Below are 22,473 nucleotides of genomic sequence, written 5' to 3'. Positions count from 1 at the left end.
GTTCTCATTTATTTACCAGTCTGTCCCTGACATCTTTTAAAGATGAGCTAGTTCATATTACTGTATGCTTGTGTGTGTATACATTTACCTGTTATAGATATGTGTACAAATGTATATATGCACATAGCTATAACATATACATATCTACATATATATAAACATAGCTCACAACATATCAGGATATACCTCATTCCTTTTTTTTTTTGAGGTACTGGGAATTGAACTCAGAGTTGTACTTGTAAAGCAAGCACTTATCACTTTAGCCACAATCCTCAGTCCTTTTATTTTTACTTCTTTTCCAGACAGAGTCTTTCTGCTTTTGCCTAGGCTGACTTCAGGCTGTGTTACTATCTATACCTCCATACTCTCAATCATTTTTAGTTTTCAAAGCCCCCACCCCCATAAAAATGGATTATGAACAAGAACAAATAAAAGTAAACAGCAAACACACCTTCTTATACTTACCTATGGGATCCACCCAAATTCCCAAAATGTCCTGTGGAATGTTGATCTCTATGGAATCCAGAGATGGGTCAGTAAAGGCAATATCCTGATGAACAACCTTGGCTAAAGCTTTAGATGCCAACTTGTTGCCACTAAGGACTTTGCTAAGAAGCTCTGCTGTTTCTTCCTCTGTTGGACACAGTTCCATGGTAATCTTTTCCCCTAGAATAAAGACATTAAAATCACTGCATTTCAAGAGTTGCAGTGGAGAAAGAACAACAGAGGAGTTAGGTAGGGGGAGAGAAAAGGGAGGAGGAAGCCACAAAGGCTGTGAACTTAGATTAGGTGAGGGCAATACACCCAGACCAGCAGTTCCTAAACCTGGCTGACTGCCAGAATCACCTGAGCAGCTTCACAAAGTTGCAGATCCTGGGTGGCCTCGTGCCTTTAATATCAGTAGAGAGAGTGTCAGTGGCTCACACCTGTAATCTTAGCTGCCTACGAGGCTGAGATCCAAAGGATGGTGGTTCCAGCCTAGTCTGGGAAAAACATTTGAGAGACCCCCCCCCCCCATCTCAACCAATGGCTGGGTGCTGTGGTGCAAAACCCTGGTATCCCAGCTATGGCTGGAAGTATAAAATAAGAGGATCATAGTCCAGGCCAGCCTGGGCAAGAAAGCAAGACCCTATCTTCAAAATAACCAGAGCAAAAAGGGTTAGAGGCATGGCTTAAGCAGAAGAGTACCTGCTTTGCAAGGGCAAAGCCCTGAGTTCAAACCCCAGTACTGCCAAAAAATGAAAAACAAAACCAAACAACACAGAGGTGGGTTCCAGGAATCAAAAGAACTGCTCCCTGCTATATCAATTTTTATATAATTTTGTGTTCAGTTTCAGGGGGCCCATATATGAGTTAAAACAATCCCCAAATCTCTAATAATTTTTGTTTTTGCTTTTTTGACTTTAATATACATGAGTCACCCTGTTCATGTCTGAATGTTATTGAAAACAGGAATTTTTATCAGCATGCCAGAGTGCTTCTACTTCCAACTACGATACTGCTTTTAACTATTTCTGAACATAAACAGAAGATGAAGTATACTAATCTTTAAATGTAGTAAAACAATGTGATTCAAAATGATGCACATAGAAAGTCGTCACACTGCTTCTCCAAACAAAGCCAGTTATCAAGTCCAGGTGCCTTTCTGTCACTTTAAACATGCATCTTAGATGCCTGGTTAATCTGGTTTCCAGCCTCCAGACAGAAATGGCTGGGAAATTAGTAATAATAAGTGACAGTAATAGATGGAAAAACCTCTTTGAAAGTGAAGGGAACATGGAACTTCAGGGATTTTTAAGTGTTTAGACACATGTTCCTAGCCACCCTGTCAGTTCCAAGACATCAGGTCTTGGAACCAGGTGTAGATACATCACCTGGAAGCTCATCAGAATCTCAGGCCCCACACAGACCCACTGAACTGCGACAAGATCCCGAGGTGAGGGTCTGGGTCAGTAAAGTTTGGGAAGCACAGTATGAATCTCTTACAATAAGACCCTAGTGTATGTGTTTGTGGAGCTGGGGATCAAACCCAGGGCCCAACCATGCCAGGCAAGTGTTCTACCACTGAGGTACATCCCAGTCCACAATAATGATTCTGAACCCGTAAGAAACAGTCATTTAAATTTACTCAAGTTAAATTTGAATTAAACTAGATTGTTAAAGTTGGGGAATCATAATAGTAGTAACTGTCACACACTGAGCACTACTCTGGAACTGCTGGAAGTCATAGGATCATTCACATGAGAGGGAAATCAAACTCCTGCTCGTGATCTGGACCTGCCTACATCACCAACCACAGCTTCTTCTCTTCCCTCTCCTTGTTTTTCTACCCTTTCAACAATAGGACACTGAATGTGGAATGCTTTTTGCCCCTATAGTTAGGGATAAATGAAGTATTAAAATAACTACTAATGAAGTAGTCAACTGTAGGATTTTAAAAGAGGATTTCTTGTGAGTTAATCACAGGAATTATTTTTAACCTTCAGAAGTTTTTTAATTTCTCTTTTTTATTGGCATATTATACAAAAGCGTTTCATTACGATATTTTTATACACACATATAGTGTACTTTGGTCAAAGTCACCCCATTACTCTCTTATTCCCTCTTTTGTAAACAATTTCAAGTGGGTTTCATTATTCTATTTTCATATATGCACATGAAGTACTTCAATCATATACACCCCATCTTCAGCTTCAGAAGTTTGAGATTTCTCTTTCTTCCTACTGAGTGTCATAGAACTAAGTGCATATGACAATACATAGCCTGTGAAAGAGGCTAAAATATTTTCAGAGTTTATCCAGAAATTTGTGGGGATTTTCTTGGTAAATGTGAACTTTGTCACATGATCAGTGTTTAAGATTCACTATTGTAAGTCTTCTACCATTAGGCAAACAAAAAAAGTCAGATTGTGATGTTCCCCTATAATACTAGAGATCATGGAGATCCAATGAATAATCTGTCCACAGGAAACCAAGTAAGACTAAAAACTTTGTGCTAGATGGGTGTCCATGCCTGTAGTCCCAACTCTGGAGGCTGAGGTAGGAGGATAACTTGAGCCCAAGAGATCAAGACTAGCCTGGCAACACAGCAAGACCCCACATCAAACAAACAAAAAAATAAACAAAAAACCTGGTACTAAATGAAACCTTTCATTAGTCCAAGAACCTTATACAAAGGTTCTGAGACCCTGAGAAATGAGGTGATTGGCTCAAGATCATGCAACATTTCAGCACCAGGTCCTCTTCTACTTTCCTAGCCACCGGCCATGCAGTCCCCCAGGGATCCATAAAGGTATTAACATCTAGGACCTGAAAATACACAACTGTGTAGATGTGCATCTTTTGGAGGCATCAATAACCTCCATTACATGCCCAAAAGGTCATGCAGTTTTCCCAAATGGTCTGTCATAAACTATTAAAATGCTAGATTTCTATTTAAAGTAATGTGTGGACTTGCTAACTTATTCCAAGAGGCTGATTCTCTCTCCCTCTCCCCCTTTCCTTTCCTTCTTCTAACTTAAATGGCATGATATTCTGAGGTAAAGCCTGAATGAAGCTCAGCATTCACATATATTATGTTGTTTACACTGAAAGGCTTCCAAACATTGTTTTTTTTTCATGAAGTTGGAGATTAGAATACCATATGATAATTATGTTACAAAGACACGTTAAGATTCTCATACTTACCCAAATCATTAGTAAACTCATTGGATTCTTCTCCAAAAATTTTTTTTCCCAAGCCTGGAAACTGAATGATTCAGAGTATGACAAAAAACAAAAACAACAACAAAACCCACATTTTCAATTTTGAACAGATTGACATTTTATATTTCAATTAAGTAGCACAATTAGATCTGAAATTCAGAAATTTCCAATTCTAGAAACCAACTCAAGTATGAAAAAAAATAAAGTCAGCTTGATTCAGTGCTTAGTGTTTTCCTGTTCCTTTGCCCCTCTAGAAAGTTTAAATCATGGTAGAACCATGGTAGAGAGGTTTTAACCATTGCTCTTAAACAGCATCACAGTAGCTTATTCAAGTAAATATTAAATACCTAGATTTATGGCCTGAGACTAAACAGAGATGAGAAGATAACAGTAGATCTTGTTTTTATTTTCAGGTAAATAACAGGTGCAGGTGGTTCTGCACCTGTTAGAAGTACTATTAGCTTTCAAGTCAGGAAGATGATATAGAAAAAAATATTTTATTGGCAAATGATTTATGCTCCAATAAAGAGTGAATAAATGGAGCCAGATGAGAGTCTTATCTCTATGTGATATGGAGTCTTTCAGATTCATTTTGCTTCTGACCCTCAGGGGCAAGGATAATTTTTCTCAAAATATGTACCAAATTATAATATGATGGTCCCAGGGAACAAAAGCAAGGAAGTGCTTCAAATACTTGAACTCAGTTATCTGTAGGTGGCCAAAAGTTTTAATAATGCCACAACCACTTTTTTTTTTTTCTCTTTTACAAGACAGTACAAACCAACAAGGGCTGCAAGTAGTCCATTCATCAATGGCAGAAGTGCAGCTTCCCCAACTGGCTTAAAGAGCTATTTCTGGGATTACATGGCATAGGGGTCATTAAATAAAAATGTTTTGTATGACCTAAATGGAGGTATTTATTTGTTCATATATTCTGGGATTTACTTTCATGAATGAACAATTGCCTGAGAGTATGCTTTGAAGCAAATATTAGCCCATAAAAATTAACATTGATACATATCTAAACAAGTTGCCTAAGCACCCTTCAGACTCAGTTATCTCCATCAGTAATAAGCAGAAACAAACTTGCTTTATTTAGTGTATTTAGTTGTTATAAGGCATGAGAAATTTCATGAGGTCATTTATTCCCTTCTCCCATCTATAGTCAAGATTTCACTTAAATGTTCTAAATATTTCCCCAAATTTAAAAAAAAATCTCATAAAATATTCCAGTATTTTACATGTTCTGTCATAAAGTTTGATTCTCCCAAAAGTAAAAAAAAAATTACTTTATCATTTAAAAGGGAATTACAGAATTATAAAGAAACCAGACTTGAGCTAGTATGCCTATGTTCAAAACCTATCCTGCCATTTATTTGCTGTGCATCTTTAGGCAAGTCTCTTAAGCTATCTGTGCCATACCTTTTTCATCTATTATATTGGAATAATAGCTCTTACCTCATAAATTGTTAGATAAATAACTTAATATTTTTAAGACCCTTAGGACAGTGCCTGGCACATGGTAAGCATTTATAAATGTTTACAATTATTACTATCACTTATGGATACTGTTTCTTGCTCTAGTCAACTCAAGATACTTAGAATCAGCCATTTTCAGTTATGACATGTTTTTCTAGAGGAATAAAGGGATAATTTGTTCAATTACAAGCCCATAACCAAGGCAAAATTAGACAAAAGATTAAGGTCAAAGGTTGAAACTCACTCTATCAAGGAAACATACCAAGGTAAAAAAGGCCGCCAAACAGTGTGTTCTTGTTTCTGTTGAAATAAATGCTACAGATTGCACACACACACACACACACACACACACGGAAGTTAACATTCTCACAACATTTAGCAAAACATAGGTGTATTTTTCTCAAGTGGTAGGATCAAGAAGATTCTTAATTTTGCTTGTGTTCAGAGAACAACATATAATTTATCCAGAAGAAATTCATCAATACATGAAAAATTTTATACACAATGTTTACCTCTAGGTGTTAGAATTGTAATTCTTATTTTCTTGTTTACTTTTCTATACTTTAAAGATTTTCTGTAATAAACATCTTATTAATATTATAATCAGAGTGAGGGGGAACCCCCCAGGTGTTAACTTGACTGCAAGGCTCTAGTACTTGCAGGGAACTAAAAGATGTGCTATTCTATGGAGGAAAGAAGCCACAGAGGCAAATACTTCAGTTGCCCTGGCTGTGACCTTTCTTACCTTGCTCTCCATATTCTGTTTTATAACTTCCTGTACCAGTACATCGGCCAGGGTCTTGAAGTCAACTGCAAACTTCTTGTTCTTTTCTCCTCCTTTCTTTTCCTCGATGAGCAGCTGGAAGAGCGCTTCCTGCTGTCTGCATGCCCGGGCGATGTTGGCAGCTTTCTCAGACACTCGGAGCAGCTCCCGCAGGACCTCTGACATTGCTGACCCTCTCTTGTCTGTCAGCAGCAATTGCTGGTCACACTGGCACCCACTTGCCAGGCCTTCAGCTGGAAAAGTACAAGAATGTGAAAGAGAAAGTAGTTCAGAGCATGATGTCAGGGTGCCTCTCGCACTGCTAACAGCCCATCTGGCAGTCCACCTGGTCAGCCAGCCTGGCTGGCTGATCTGAGACTTACTTTTAGAAGAAGCCTGGAAAAAAAAAAAAAAAAACCAAAAAACAATAATTGCACTTTTTAAAAATCCAAAGAACTGAACTACCAGGGAAAGAAAAATCTTGAAATAAGAATCAACGTTGTATTTACAGTATCCACAGCACAGTGTTAAAGGAAAGCCAGATTTTTGCAATGACTTTAGAATGATCACATAGGCATAGCAGCAGGGGCTTAAGCAGAGCTCTCTCTTCAACCCTGTGGGAAGATCTATGCTATCAGTACCAGGACAACTTTCTTAAGTACTAAGTAGCAAGGTAGCAAGCACTCAATCCTGCAAGGCTCAGAGGCTGCTTTTGTCCTAGCAGCACAAGCCATTTCCAGCCAACATCCCCACACACCACTAAAAAAATAAATTAAAAAAGCCCACTAATTTGGGCTCCTCTACCAAGAAAAGTTAAATAATAATATGAAGTGAAACATGCTATTTGTTGGCACTTAAAAAGTTCTGCCTTCTAAGAGTGTGATATGTCATGCCTTGCCATATCTATTGGGCCTACCTTGCAATTAGGACAGAAACACTTCTCTGTTTTAATAGCAGCTGCCTCTGACTGAAAGCTTGACTAACTCCTATGTCATTATTGTGAGAACTCCTGTAAGGATTATCTGTCCTGTTTTACAGTTAGAGAAAGCGAAGCTTCGGGAGGTTAAGTAACTTCTTCAGGGTTTCATAAGACTAACTGGTAGAGCTCAGAATCGGTCATCCAGATGCTCAGGCTCCTTATTATCATATTGGACAGTTTCCTTCATTAGAAGTTTCCTGAATAGACTTTAGGAGGTCAAGAATTAGTATAAGTAGAAGATGCTCATGCAACAGGGTCAATGATGAATTGTCACAGCTGGTTCATCTTAAGTTTGCTTAAAAAAAAATACATTCTCCTTAAGATTATGGGTCAACCACCCAGAGAAAATATGTCCAACCTCAAGAGTAACAAAAGGAAAATGAAAAGAACGATGAGACACCCTCTTTCACTGTGAACATTCATCCTTGGAGGCAGCATGGGGAACAGCTGCTGACACTCTGCTAGGGAACCAGCAAATACAGGTTTCTGGAGGATAAAGGTGTATCAAGATCCCTACACATGCCACACTGTCTTTTCTTCAGTAATTCAAGTCCTTCCTTAACTTATTTTAAGGAGATCAGCGTTGAGTTAAACTATTTCTGCTTAAGGTGGATTAAAATTATTTGTAGTAGCAAAAACTTGAAAAGGCTCTTAAACATTGGTAAAATGTAAGAAAACTGGTCAGGAAACTCATTTTTTGAAGAACACAATTTGGAAATACATGAATCCTATAATATTAAGTGGAAAAATGACATATATAGTATAACAGTATGCTATTATAACAATTTGTGTTTATACAGAGAGAGTGAGAGAAAGATGTTTTCATGGTAGTTATCACTGAGTAGTGGAATTGTGGGTGGCTTAATTAGGCTTTCCTATAATTTCCAGATATTCTACAGTAAATATATAGTACTTTTATAGTAAAAATGACATTTTAAAATGTCTGAGGGCAATTAAGTACTAACTTACAAGAATTCTTAACTCAAGGCAAGTGTCCAAACAAAATATTTATGTTTATAATAAAAAGACTTTCAGGTGGTAGAGCCATAGTTAAAATTTAAACAATAACACCTGCTTACACAAATACCTTTTCTTTCAAGAATTAAATGTTGAAAGATTTGCTTTAGTTTGTCTTGAACCTATACATTACAAAAAACAATTGCAGGGTTGGTGAAGTGGCTCAAGTGGTAGAGTGCCTGCCTAGCAAGTGAGTACTGAGTTCAAACCTCAGTATTATCAAAAATAAATAAAAGTTGCATTAGTAAGGCTTATAGTACTTTGACTTACAAGGCATTTATGGCATATATGACATATACTTGCTACAGATTATAATTTATAAATACACAGAACAGTACATATCCCCACCATAACACATGCACCTCCAGACAACTAATTCAGTAAACACAATTTTGATTCTTAGTAAATGTTCTGCAGTCATTATCAGCAAAGGGAAAAGGATCAGGGAACCAACAGTATCTAAATAGCTTTTTATCTTAAAAGCAGCATGAAGATGTTAAGGAGTCCACTTTTGAAAGCTTCCAAGATAAACAATATCAGTATCGTCTATAAATCAATTAATATTTCTGAAAAGAAACACTGTACCAGCCACACTCTTGAATAACCCCTGATAAGTTTCTTTACGGCTACCGTCAGGAATCTGGAGTTCCTCCTCTTCAGATTTGACCTTTACTTCCTCAGTAATGATTATTCTCCCCACCTGAGCAGGTGCTGCTTGGCGAGCACAGCAACTCAACCAATAGTGAAGACCTTTCAGCTGTGAGCCACAGCCCTGTAATTAGCAGGTGTACAGATTATAGAAATTCGTAACCTGGTAATTGGGTTTTTCAGTACCAAAGTCATCCCAAAGTTCAAGTTTAATTACTCTGCTCTGACTGGAGGGATCGTTGTATTCTGTCAAACTCCAGGTAGAACTGGGCAGTTTCAGTTAAGACTACACTTTCTCCAAACATGCTGACCAACCCACACTTTTCCAGCTATTTCCCTCTCTCTAGCACCCCAGTTCTCTCTAAAAAAATTTTTAAAAAAAGTTTTCCACAGCCTACATATAAGACTTTTTACTGAAATAGCTGGCATATGCCTGTATTCCCAGCTACTTCAAAGGCTGGGGCAGGAGAACCACTTGAGCCCCGGAGTTTAAAGCCAACCTGGACAACAGTGAGCAAGACCGTGTCTCAAAAAAAAAAAAAAAATCAAACAAATTCCAATAACTTTCTAATTAATTTGCACAGATGGCCTACTATTTTTGACTAAGCAGACCATTTCCTCTAAGTAAATCAAAGCATCAAACTGGTTTTCTGTATGCTGCTTCCTTATCTTTCTCCATCTATACTCACTCAATAGAATACTTAAGATAATCTATAGGAAGATCAAGACTCCAATACAGAATTTTTTCAACTCTACATGGAAACTATCTTTCAGATGATTTTAAGAGCCAATTTACACATCTGTTATTCATCTTTCACACTTACAGCCCTCATTTCAGAACTAGCTGGCACTTGGTCTTCTCTCTCATATGTATTCTCACATGATTTCAAAAGTAACTAGAACTGAGGGCTTTCCTCCTTCCTTCCCAAGGTCCTCTCCAGTGGGAGCTGTGTGATTTTGAATGGATTCTAAGTATTTAAAGATGATGAATCATATTGTTCGCATTCACCAGGTTTCTCTTCAGTATGAGGTGCTTCATAATTTCAAAGGCAATAGGGATGAAGAAAGCCCTTCCCACATGCTTTACATTCGTAAGGCCAGTCTCCACTGGGCAGTACCCTGTGCCTTCGAATACTGTTGGGATAAGTGAACATTTTTCCACGTTGTTCACCTTCATAGGGTTTCTCTCCAGTGTGAGTTTTTTCACATAACTGAATGGACCTGGAACTCCTGAACGTTTTCCCAGATTGCTTACATTCAGAGGATTGCTCTCCAGTGTGCTCTCTTTCATGCTTTTGAAGGGGACTAAGTCAAGACTTTTTCACATTTTTTACATTCATGGTGTTTCTATCCATTTCCTTTGATTCATAGAATCAAATGTGATCAGATGGAATGTGCTTCTTAAAGAATGAATGACCAGTGGCCACTGCTGTGCACACACCAGGTTGACCAGGTTTTATTCCATGAGTTTTCTTCTTCACAATATGATCTGGAATCTGGCTGAAGCTTCCTCACATTGGCTACTTTCTTTATAATCATAGATTCTATCACATGACTTCTAGGATTTCTCTCTAGTGTTTTGTACTTGTTTTCCACATTCTTATGTTCTCATTTTATTTAGGGGACAGCTTCTTAAAAGCTTCCAGCATCACATCTCTGTTGAGATTCTTCTGGGAAGGATCCAACAAAACTCATTCCTCCAGGGTGAAGTTCACAGCCACATCCTAAAAGGTGAACCCACTACCAATGCACTTGCTACAGAGCTCACAGCCAGTGGCAGTCACAGAACAATAGGGCAGAACCAGTGAGGGTCTCTCAGCAACTGAGATGGGGTACACGAGTATTCACTGATGTCTCTCTTAGCCAGCCTCATGGTATCAGCTGGGGGGCTGAAGAGAAGCTCTACTCATGCCTAATACCTTCTTGTATTAGGTTGTGATTTAAGACTGGTGGCCTAAAGAACAGAAATTTATCTTGTTACCATTCTAGAGGCTGGCAGCCCCTTCTCACTGTGTGCTCACTTGGCCTTTCCTCCATGGGCATGAATTTCTGGTGTCTCTGCTTTTTATAAGGACCCCAATCAGGCTGGAAAAGGACCCACCATATGACCTCATGTGACCTTTAAGGGTCCTTTCTCCAGATAGTCATTTCTTGGAATCCTTGGGAGATTGGTTCCAGGATCCTCAAAATATGTGAATGCTCTCACATAAAATGGTGTAGTATTTGCATGTAATTTATGCACATCCTCCTGTAGATTTTAAATCATCTCTGTATTACTTATAATTCCTAACTCAGTATATATGTTATATAAATTGTTGTTATAAAATATTGCTTGGGAAATGGTGACAGTAAAAAAGTTGTCCAATATAGGGACAATATTTTTTCAAGAATTTTCCATCCACAGTTGCTTAGTTCAACCAACTGTAGGACTTGTGAATATAGGCAGCTGACTGTACAGTCATATTCTGAAATACTGGGGGCTTCAATGTCTGAATGTCAGAGAAACACATCCAGCCCCTAACATCTCTCCTGCAAGAGAGACCTTGGTGATCTCAGAAATGCAAACACAATCCATCCCTTTGTCTTTTGTTTTCTGGCCACCCAGTAAAAATGGGACAGAGTTGTCTTCCCTACTTGTATGGTCACTAAGTTTAATTTTCTGAAGCAAACTTTCCTGCTAGGAGCTCCTCTAACAGCCAAATCATTAGCGATGCAGTGAGTACTAAAATAACCTCTCATAAACCTTGTTTTGTAGCAACACTTTGTTTTGTTATGATCTGAGCCATATTTTAGCAAAATGGCTTAAAGAAGTTTCATTTCTCATCATTTCAGACTAACTGTAAACCTATTGTGTCACAATGTCAGGTAGAATTAGTCTCCCTCTGGCTTTTGTGCAATTGTCAAATCTTACTGGATAAATATTAAAAAAAAAAGAGAGAGAGAGCTAGGTCAGGAAAAACCCCAAGCCTTTCTATACAGAAAACACTTAACTTTAATTTCTAGCCATTCTATCTAGAACAACAGGATTAAAAACATATCTGGGGCTAGTGGTGTAGCTCAGTTGTAGAGTACTTACCTAGCATGTGTTCATGCTAGGGTTCAATCCTCACTTTGAAAAAAAGAAAATTAAAAAAATCATATCTGAATAGTTTACACATATTTAAGAGACAATAAACAATATAGTGTGAAAGACATGGGATTTGGAATCAAATAGACCTGGGCTCCTCTGCTACTACCTAGCTGTATGGCATCAGGAAATTTAGCCTCTCTGAGCCTTTCCTCATCTGTAATATGAAGATAATAAAGATCAATCAAGGTATCTTTGGAAAAGCTCCTAGCACCGAGTCTTGCACATAGTAGATAGCAAGTGGCAGCTATGACTATTAAATACAACCTCATAGAAACATAGTTGCATGTCCTTACTTGAGAAAGTAAGAGGTTAACAAGTTTATATGGGCCATTGAAACTTTTTCTGAAATTTTACTAGTTCATTAAATCGAAAAGCCTGGGAACTACTTGTGATTCTCTGAATAACCCAGAATAAAGTTCCTTTATGTGGGCCAGATCCGATTGCTTCAGTTTCTGGGCATCTGGGTGGAAACGCTGTGAGACAACTCTGGATTCACAGTGTAGCAGCTAAGGATGAGTGACTTGTGAGAGCCATTCTTCTGTTAAGAAGAGTATTTGTCAGGAGATTTCATGAGGGTTCCAGGGCCCGGGGAGTCTGCTCTTGTGTGAAGAGCAGGCTGTACCAGAAGCTGGCCATATCCTTTTGTTGTCCTCAGTGACAGTAGTAAGGACTCAGACAAGGGCTCTCAACCAAACAGATTATGCTCTAGTGACTGGCAAGTGAGTCAAAGCATCTCTGTTGACATTCTCTTCTTCCAACAAATAATCCAACACTTCTACAGAGCCCACATTTCTGCCCATTACACACTGACTCCACCTCCTACACACACACACACACACACACACACACACACACACACACACACCATATATTGAATTCAGTCTTCACTCATCTTTTGAAGAATGGCAATTTGAAGCCATTGTGCTATGGCTATGGTGGGTGGGAAGGCCTGGCTTCCATGATGTACCTGAGTGTTTCACAGAAAGGTGTTCATCATGATCTCTCTCAAGCAGGTTAAACTGTCCAAGAGTCTCCCTAGTAGACACATGCTAAGATGTGGCCAAGTCTCTAACTCCGCTCACATGCTGTTTTAGGGAAGCAGACTGCATTCAACCTCATCTTTGTTTTATACTTATAAGGCTGCCACAGGGAGTAAAGGTTGGAGGCTGTCCTGGCTAAAAAGCCAAGAGTGGGGCTTCATTTGTTGTATAGCTTGTTAGCAGCAACCTAAAGACAGCCCTAGGAGATGCTCAATTGCCCACCCGAATACCTGGGCCAGAGAGAAAGTGGACTACCAGCATTACCAGGAATTTGCAATACTACTACCTTTTAGTTAATTTGAAACTAAGCTGTTCTTCCAAAGTGTAAGCTTTGATCAACTTTTAGATATTTGTTGCACATTTCTCAGAAACCAGTAGTATTATAGTATGGGACTGCCTGTTCATGCTATTTTTACTTCGATCTGGGTGGTAGTACTGTCACCACTTCACAGTTGTACCTCTTAGTAGCTGATTTGTGCCTTTCCATCCTTTTCCCACCATGTCATGCTCTAGGAATTCAATGAATTCATTCAAGCTGCTCCTCCTGGTTCACAGGCTTTCCTCTTGCTAGTTCAAGTGCAAGAAACTTGAATGAGTACTGTGTAAAACAGGATATCCAAATGGTTAACAAGCATATGAAAAGGTAGTCTTCCTTATTAGTAATCAGAAAAATGCAAACTTAAAATCTCATACCAATATATAGCCAGTGGAATACTTAAAATTAATTAGACCAGTCAGGCACCAGTGGCTCATACCTATAATTTTAGCTACTCAGGAGGGCAGAGATCAGGATGGTCATGGTTCAAAGTCAGCCAGGCAAAGAGTGTGTGAGACCTGATCTCAAAAACACCCAACACAAAAAAGGCTGACAGACTGGCTCAAGTGTTAGCGCACCTGCCAGCAAGTGTGAAGATCTGAGTTTTAAACCCCAGTACTACCACATAAGTAAATAGATTAAAATTTCCAAGTTTGGGTGAAGAGATGAAACAATGGGAACGCTTATGCAGTGCTGACCATGAATAAAACTGGCATAGCCATTTTGGAAAAGCATTGTACTTTGTTGAATGTAAGCATAATCTATTTTCTAGCAATTTCTCTTGTACACATATACCTAACAGAAATCTATGCACATATGGACTAAAAGACATGTTCAAGAGTATTTATGAGCATCATTATTCATAATAATATATACTTGTAATAACCCAAGTAACCATCAATGAAATGAAATAAACTAGCATATTCCTATGATAAAATACCATAGAGCAAAGAAAATGAATAACACAAAAGACAACACATGGATGCTTCCACAAAAGCATTGTCAGGTGAAGTAAGTGAAGACTCTAAAGATATATATTGTGCAATTTAATTTATTCCAACCTCAAAAACAGGCAAAATTAACTTATGGTGTTAGAAATCACAATGGTGGCTACCTTTGAAGAATAGGAGGGGTTGCTAACAGGGTGATGTGAAGGGGGCTTATAGGACTAGTAATGTTCTGCACCTAGGTGATGGTTATCTGCCTGAGTGGGTTGACTTTGAATAAATTTGTTAATCTATACATGGAGAAATTCTATACTCCCATGTATGTGTGTCTAATTCAATACAAGCATATGTGTGTGTGTGTGTGTGTGTGTGTGTGTGTGTGTGTGTGTTTCATGCATGTGTGGAAGGAGAAGAATCAGTTCACCTGCTGGTGATGTCCTTCATCACTTCCTTCCTTCCTACCTTCCTTCCTTCTTTTTTTCCTTCCCTCCTTCCTTCCTTACTCCTTCCCTCCCCCTGTTCTTTTCCCTTCCCTTCCTCTTTCTTTCTTTTCTTTCTCTCTTTCTTTTAACACACTATACATTTGTTTACTTGGCTATGTTCTATCTGGAAAGAGATTTAAACATATGTGGTTTCTTATAATTTCTTATAACTCTTAGCACTCACTTCAGAGGCATTCAATAAATGTTGGCTTATGAATTTCCTCTTACTTTTATAAATAAAGAATTTACCCTTGTCATAGTGTTTACTGTGGTTGAGTTTTATCATCACTACCCAGCTACTGTTAGGTACACAAGCCCATACTTGTTTATAGAAAAGTCTACATACATTGTGTATTCATTTGTAAAAACAAACCATAGCTCTATCTGGAGGACTAGTAACTGAACTGAACCTGAAATTATACTATCTCATTTGGAGGTGACCTATCTTTAACAAGATTAATTTAGTTAATTAAATTGCCCAAAATAGCAAGTTAATTTGATTTTGTTAGAAAAGGCATTAAATATGGGATATATTCTTCCATCTATTTAACTCTTAACATTTCTTACTCCATCATCCCTAATCCTCAAATAGTGGTGACATACCCACCATTAATATGCTGCTAGTCTAACTCACCCTAGCTCTGTTGGGCTTACCAACGGACCACATTAGCCCACATTTTTGCTCAGTGATGCTGCTAAAAGCAACTGGGCACAAAGAGAACCACTGTTCTCAGATGTTATTCTGGTAGCTTGTAAATGGGAGCCTGTGCTAAAGCAGTGTTTTCCAAGCAAGCAAGAACAAGTATTAATTGGGACATGTTAAAAATATAGAGTTTGGGACTTTTCCCTTGAGACAGATTCAGTAGCTCTGGGTTGAGAAAACATCCTTCAGTTGGCTTTACTCCAGCAATTAAGGGAACACCGGTACCACAGTGAATCAGCTCTGTCTGTCCCTTTCTGGTAATTAGGAGCAGAACAGGGGCTCCTATGATTATTGCAACTAGAAAGACAGCCTTGCCCATTCAGCTGAATCAACATATATTGCCTTTTGGTGGTACTGGGGTTTGAACTCAGGGCTTCTTGCTTGTGAGGCAGGTGCTCTACCTTTTGAGCCATAACTCCAGCAATCTATTATTGCCTTTTGTAACAAAAATTAAATGCAGGGGGAGGGGGAAGAAACACACATATTGATTTATATAATAACTATTCTATATTAGCATAGGTAAAGGAGGTATTTCAAAGGCATCCCAGAATTCATTTGAACATTATGAATGTATCCCATTTAGAAATACTTTTAAACTATTAGTTTTCCATACTTAGGCATATTTTCCACATAGAAACTTGATTCATTTGGATTTTTTCTCTCAACTATATGCTTAAACTTTTGAATGCTAAGAAATCTTTTTAGAACAACTGTGGTGTCACACATGAAACTTGAAATTAGACACAACATAAAAAATAACAGTAACATCAGTGTAACTATCTTAACTTACAGGAAAGAAATATTTTTAAAAATGTGAATATAGAAAATATGAATTTAGTGCATAGCTCAGGGCAGAAACAGAGACAAGAGCCTCATAGAAAGAAGTTTTCCAGTAGAGTATTATTCATAGTTTTGACCATTGTTCACCAGAATCCTCAAGTCTATTTTGAATACTTCTCTTTAGATGTAACATTTCTTGGTCATTAAGGAAGATTTCTAGGTCAATTTATCATTCCTCCTGAGTTCTCTCATTTATTGGCAGTACCAACTCATGTAACACTTGCCTTTTATTGTCTAGATAAACCACTCAGGTGTGTGTCGAAAAGCCCTTGGTAGGCCATGATACAGGTGATTCTAAGGCCCTCCTTTGCCCTTTGTCAGATAAGCATATTACTCAGCTACAAGACTCAGACTTGGAGGGACTTGTTCGCTTCATTTTTGTAAGTGGAGAAAAGGAAAAGAACAAAAAGGATGAACAAGATTGATTTCTATGTTCTGTTCTAGATCAAAACTTCACTGGTTTTGGAGCTCAACAAAACTAACCCTGCAAAGAATCGGCAACCCACTGAATAAATGGGCAAATAAACTGAACAATTCTCAAAAGCCAATAAATTCTCAAATGGCAAATAAATATAGGAAGAAATGCCCCAAACCTTTGGCCGCACAGGAAATGCAAATCAAAACGAAACTGAGATTTTACCTCACTCCTGTCAGAGTGGCTGTCATCAACAACACAAACAACAAAAGTTGACTAGGGTGTTTGTGTGGGGGAAGGAATCCTTATACACTGTTGGTGGAAATGTAAATTAGTGCAACTACTGTGGAAAGAAGTATGGAAGTCCCTAAGAAACTAAAAATAAATCTACCACATGATCCAGCAATACCACTCCTGGTTATACACCTGAAGGAATATAAGCCAGGATATGAAAGAACCACCCATGTATACCACAGCACTGTTCACAATAGCCAAGCTTTGGAAACAGCTCAGATGCCCTGCAGCAAATGAATGAATTAAGAAAATATGATATATGTACACAATGGGATATTACTAAGCCATAAAGAATGAAATTATGTTGTAGGCTGGTAAATGGATGAAACTTGAGATCATCATGTTATGCTAAGTAAACTAGGCTCAGAAGGACAAAGAGTACAAGTTTTCCTTCATATGTGGAAGCTAGACCTGAAAGATCTGAAAGATAAATGTATACATAAATACATACATGATCATTAATCTCTCTCTCTATATATATATATATATATGTATATGTATATACATATAAATATATGATTGAAATTGTGTGTCGACTGAGGGGACTACTGACAGGCAGAAGAGGAAAAAGAGAATGATAGAGAGTGAATAATACTGAAATACATTGCATCTGTGTATGAAGATAGTATAACAAAATACATTGTAAGCTGTTGAATAACAGGGAAGCAGAGCGATAGAGAAAGAGCAAATAATAGAGGGGGTTAATCTGAGTAAAGTGTGATACACACATGTCTGAAATACCAAGGCAAAGCCCCCTTGAACAATCAATATACACTTAAAAAGACGAAGAACAGGAGGATAAAATGGGTCCTGTCTGGGGAAAGGTACCAGAGGGGAAGGCAAAAGGAGAGGATGAAGGAGGGGTAATATGGTGGGTGTACTTTGCTATGTGTACAAAAACTGAACAATGAAAGCTTGAAATTGTTCTAAGAAGGGGAGAAGGGGGATGAGGAAGAATGATGGAGGGGGTAAATCTAATTAAGATACATTATAAGCACATGTGCAAATGTCACAATGAAACACCCCTGTACAACTACATGTTAAAAAAAAATCCCTGCTTTTTATATTTACTTTCCATATAAAAGAGGTTGGAGACTATTATGCCAGCCTTAAAAAAGCTCTAAAATTTGGATACATTCTACAACATGGATGAATCTTGGAGATATTATGCTAAATAAAACAAGCCAGCCTCTAGAGAACAATTATGTGATTCCATGTATATGAGGTACCCAGAACAGTCACATCCATAGAGACAGGAAGTAGAATGGTGCCGGGTCAGGAGAGAGAGTAATGAAGAGACGCTATTTAATGAGTATACACAGTGTTTTAGTTTGGGATGACCAAACAGTTCTGGAGGTGAACAGTGATGATAGTTGTCCAACCATGTGAATAATACTTAATTTAAGCTGCTGAATTGTCACTAGAAAGTGGTTAAAATGGAAAATTTGATGTTATATATATTTTACAGAACAAAATCATAAGTTCAAGGAAATGCCATTTCAAAAGTGTTTGACAGTTATCATCTACCTAATAAAAGCATAATAGGTATTTGTTGGTTGAATGAAAAAAAAGAGGTTGTAGTAGGGATATAAAAATTACTTTGAAAGGGAGGCACTGGGCTATTTGTCTTAACATTGATTTTTAATAACGATCACACTGGTTTTTAATAGACTGCATGTTTACATAAGATAGTTTGGGTGTGTGGGAAGGGTCGATGACCTTTATGAGGAAGGCCTAAAGCTCCCACCAAGTCATTACTTGGGCACCTAGTTCTCACTCCAAGGCTGTCAATGTCTTGAGAGCAGACCACACATTCCATGTTCTCGTGACACACAGTGGGAGTTCTAGAAATCTATTAATTTTCATTCCATTAGAGATAAGCACGGTTAAAAAGGATTTTCTTGCACCAAAATTAATCTTTAAAGTATTATTCATTATGCAAATTTTAAGATTAAAACTTTTAAAAATATAAGAGTTGAAAGGTTCTTTACAGTGCTTTCTAGACAATGATGATTATTTATTCAATGATAAATAAATTAGTTGACCTAACCACAGCTACTTGAAGGTTATTGTAAGAAAGTAGCAGTCATATGCTATGTTATGTATCATTTTGGTCATAGACTACAGTTGTGCCCCATTTTGTGGCCTAGCAGTGTACTTTTGGCTTTCTATTTGCTCTTCACTTTGTAGAAGCAAATGTTTACTTTAAACAGATGTTTACAAAATGTCAAATGGAGCAATACAGAATTCTGAATGTAACATTTGCCTCAAGGGAACATGAATCGATACAAGAATATTTATAGTACCTTTTATTTGAAAAGTTCAAAGTACTAAAAAGATATCAATGGCTCTTTCAGTCACCATATTTCCATACACAGATGCTCTTGCATTCTTGCTCTTCTTGCAACCATAAACAAATAAATGTTGAAGTTGGTTAATATTTATCTTCTTGCTCTGATTCTTATTTTTAATTTCCCCATTCTGCACTATCCATGAGGCAAGGAACTTGTCATATTTTTAAAAACAGACAGTTCTCCAATCAAATTGGGATTACATTTGATTCTTGTAAATTCTGAGGAATTAACTAGAAGGGTTTTCTGGAATTTGGAAGATCAAATCTTCATTTAATAAGCTGCTAATAATGAAAAATTAGGATAGCACTTTAAGTGATGCTTTAAGAAATATTAAAAGAACAATTTCCTTTGGTCATTTGAATTTAACTCCTTTGATCTTAATTTTAACTCTCATTTGCATGGAGGGGAAGCCTACCTTAGTCACTATACAGGAAAACACAAGATTAAATATCTACTGGTAAAGTTAGAAAATATTTAAATTAATTTAAACTTGGATAATGAATTTAAGAGATTTTACATACTTAGTTGATAAAAATTAAATATGGCCTCTTTCTTAATAAAAGGAAGAAAGAAAGAAAAAGACTGCTCAAGTGAAGGAAAGAAAAAGAAAATAAATTCTGATACTTTCCATTATGGCAAATGGAAATACTTAATATCAATGAAGTAGATGCTTAATGACCTATGCTATTAATTTATTTTCACATATCATTCTCTATGTTTTATATTCAAGTAAAGCTTCTTTCTAGGATGAGTTGGTGAGTTTAATCAAAGCTGCAAATAAGTTTTTCCAATTGGCATGGGTGTCCTCCTATATTTAATCAGGAACACCGAGGAGGTAACAAATCTGTTACATGATGATGGAAGAAATTATAAGGCACAAGACTTTACTGTGAGTTACTAGTCACAGCAATCTGTACTAAAGATCCATTAATAAAATCCTTTTATAACATGAAAGAGCTTGAATTAATATTACATACCACTTAAAAGAAACTAAATTTTAAAAATATGTTTACAAAATTCAAACAGAAACTTGACTAGGAAGAGATGTAAACATTTTGAATTTCTTAAATGAGTGACATTATTAGAGTAATAAAATTGTAGCTTTAAGAACATCTTATGTACAGACATGTCTTTTGACTTTTTTTGGTGAGACTGCTTGAGCCACACCTCCAGTCCATTTTACTCTGGTTATTTTGGAGATGAGGGTCTTATGAACTATTTCCCCCAGCTGGCATCAAACCACAATTCTCTCAATCTCAGCCTCCCCAGTAACTAGGGTTACAGATGTGAGCCACCGGTACCCAGCTGTACAGACCTAATAGGTTATGTCAGCTATTTACTGTAACAACAGTCATTTCCCACCTGTGTTTTCCATACATAGCTGCCTTATCTTTTAAAATTTGTTATCATTTTTTGCCTATTTTAAGTATCTTCTTTTCCTTAGCAATTCTGATACAGGAAGTACGAAATTTCATATCAGTATTATCTCCACTCCCTCACTTGTCCACTATCCCAGGAAACTATTTAATCAGACAAATTTGGAAACTACTCTACACTAATCTTGGGAGATGAAAGTAAAGTCTTTCATTTCTAAGCCAAGCAAAAATATTGACATAGAGTTCTGTTAATTTCATTAAGAGAGTCAAAGTATTTTAAGGACATTTATAAAAAGACTCATCTGAAAAAAGTTCTCATATGTGCCATTCTCGCCTATAAACAAAACGATGCTTGCTTGGGTTTAGTTAATTAATTTATATAACACAATTATCTTTTAAGCAATGTCTAAATAATACTAAATAGAATAAAACATTTTCTAATTGTTATCGTAAATAGAAATAAAGAAATATCTATATAACGAATTACCTTTATAACTTATGCTTCACAGGCTTCCTATGTCCCGTAAAACATTACCTTTTGTCTTTTCAGTAGTACCACAAATATAGATATAATTTAAATCTGTGATAAGGTATTTCCCATTAAAGGGCTTGAGTCTAGGAGGGTGCAGGAGGCTCATGCCTATAATACTAGCTACTCAGGAGGCAGAGATCCGGAGGATCACGTTTCAAAGCCAGGCCTGGGTAAATAGTTCCTCAGACCCTATCATGACAAAAACCTGTGGCAAAACAAAAGCTAGCGAACTGGCTTAAATGGTAAGAGCACCTGCCTAGTAAGTGTGAGGCCCTGAGTTCAAACCCCAGTACCCCCGCAAAAATGGCTTAAGTCTACCTGCAATTTCCAAGCAAACTGTGGTTAAGCTTAAAACTTAAAGAGGTAGCTTATTCTTTGCGAAAAGTAACTTTATGCATTTTAGGTAATCCTCTTCATGACGAAGAATTAACTTCAAAGGTAGTATAAAAATCCTCAAAAACGTAAAAATAAAGTAGGTTCTAAATAAGGCAGCAAACAAACAGCTGCATAGGGGAAAAAAAATGAGCTCTTCCATTGCCTGTTTATCCTTATATTTCCCATTTTAAAAGGTGAGAATGAGATCACTAAACTAATCCACCAGTCAATAGCGGTTCAGTGGATTATTTCCATCATTAGACTATCGTCAGGCTGAGCAGTACTGATTCTTACCAACTTTGGCTTCAAAACTAGAAATTAGATGAATTATTTTTCAACATATGGGGTGCCCTTGAACAGTGTGTCCACACGGCCTTAATCCACTGTTCTTTTGTAGTGTGGATACTATCAGTGGGCGAACTTCTGTTTAGCAACATCTGAAAACTAGTTTTAAAAACATTCCAAAACATACACCATGACTGTCTATACGTCATGGGTGTACTAAATAACTCAGGCATTTTGTGTCTAACCATCTTTGCGATCGCGCCAAGCCCAGTTTAAATGTTTTTTCCACTATGCTCAGTCCACACCAGGCATGTCTCAAAACCAAAAAACCAAAAAACAAACAAACAAAAAAACCCCTCAAAACGCAGATCATTCATAGCAAGGAGGTAAAGATTTTTCTAAACATAGTCCCAGTATGTTTATTTCAAGCTCATCAAGTAGCTGAGCTACCACACTGAGCAGCATCTCTCAAAAAGCAAACCATGAGACCCAGGGCCACTTGACAGCTACGCCATCTACCTGTTGAACCACCGCCACTGCTCCCGGACAACTGTCAGATCAGCTTATTCCACCTAGAAATGCTAATGGAAAGAATTTTTTAAAAAGTAGGAAGTTGCTAGCTACTCCTCCTTCCCGCGCGGGTTCCTCTCGGTGGCTTCTGCAGAGCGCGGGCGCCGCGGCCCCATCCGCCCGGCTGGTGGCAGCAGCGATGCCGGGGTGGCCGGGCCAGGCCGGGGGCAGCCCCGCTGCAGGTACCGGAGATCTCGCAGGCCGGGGCCCGGGCCCGGGGCCCC

At 37.7% G+C, this 22,473-nt stretch overlaps 1 protein-coding gene across 5 annotated transcripts in view; it reads right to left on the bottom strand.

Annotated features, from left to right (window-relative positions):
* Nucleotides 1-22,473, bottom strand: part of LOC109678689 (inositol polyphosphate 1-phosphatase) — a 35,447-nt gene that overhangs the window by 5,394 nt on the left and 7,580 nt on the right. For 3 of the 5 annotated variants that reach the window (XM_074071274.1, XM_074071278.1, XM_074071275.1), the window contains 3 exons: nucleotides 5,929-6,200; nucleotides 3,687-3,747; nucleotides 466-666 (listed from right to left, as the gene is read on the bottom strand). In XM_074071274.1, the coding sequence (XP_073927375.1) occupies nucleotides 466-666; nucleotides 3,687-3,747; nucleotides 5,929-6,132 (466 nt within the window). In that variant the 5' untranslated portion in view covers nucleotides 6,133-6,200. The other 2 variants (XM_074071277.1, XM_074071273.1) reach the window with 2 other exon arrangements.

The sequence above is a fragment of the Castor canadensis genome, chromosome 4 (assembly GCF_047511655.1).
Source record: "Castor canadensis chromosome 4, mCasCan1.hap1v2, whole genome shotgun sequence".
Lineage (NCBI taxonomy): Eukaryota > Metazoa > Chordata > Mammalia > Rodentia > Castoridae > Castor > Castor canadensis.
Note: the sequence above shows the minus strand (reverse complement) of the source record. Positions and strands in the feature narration are given on the sequence as shown.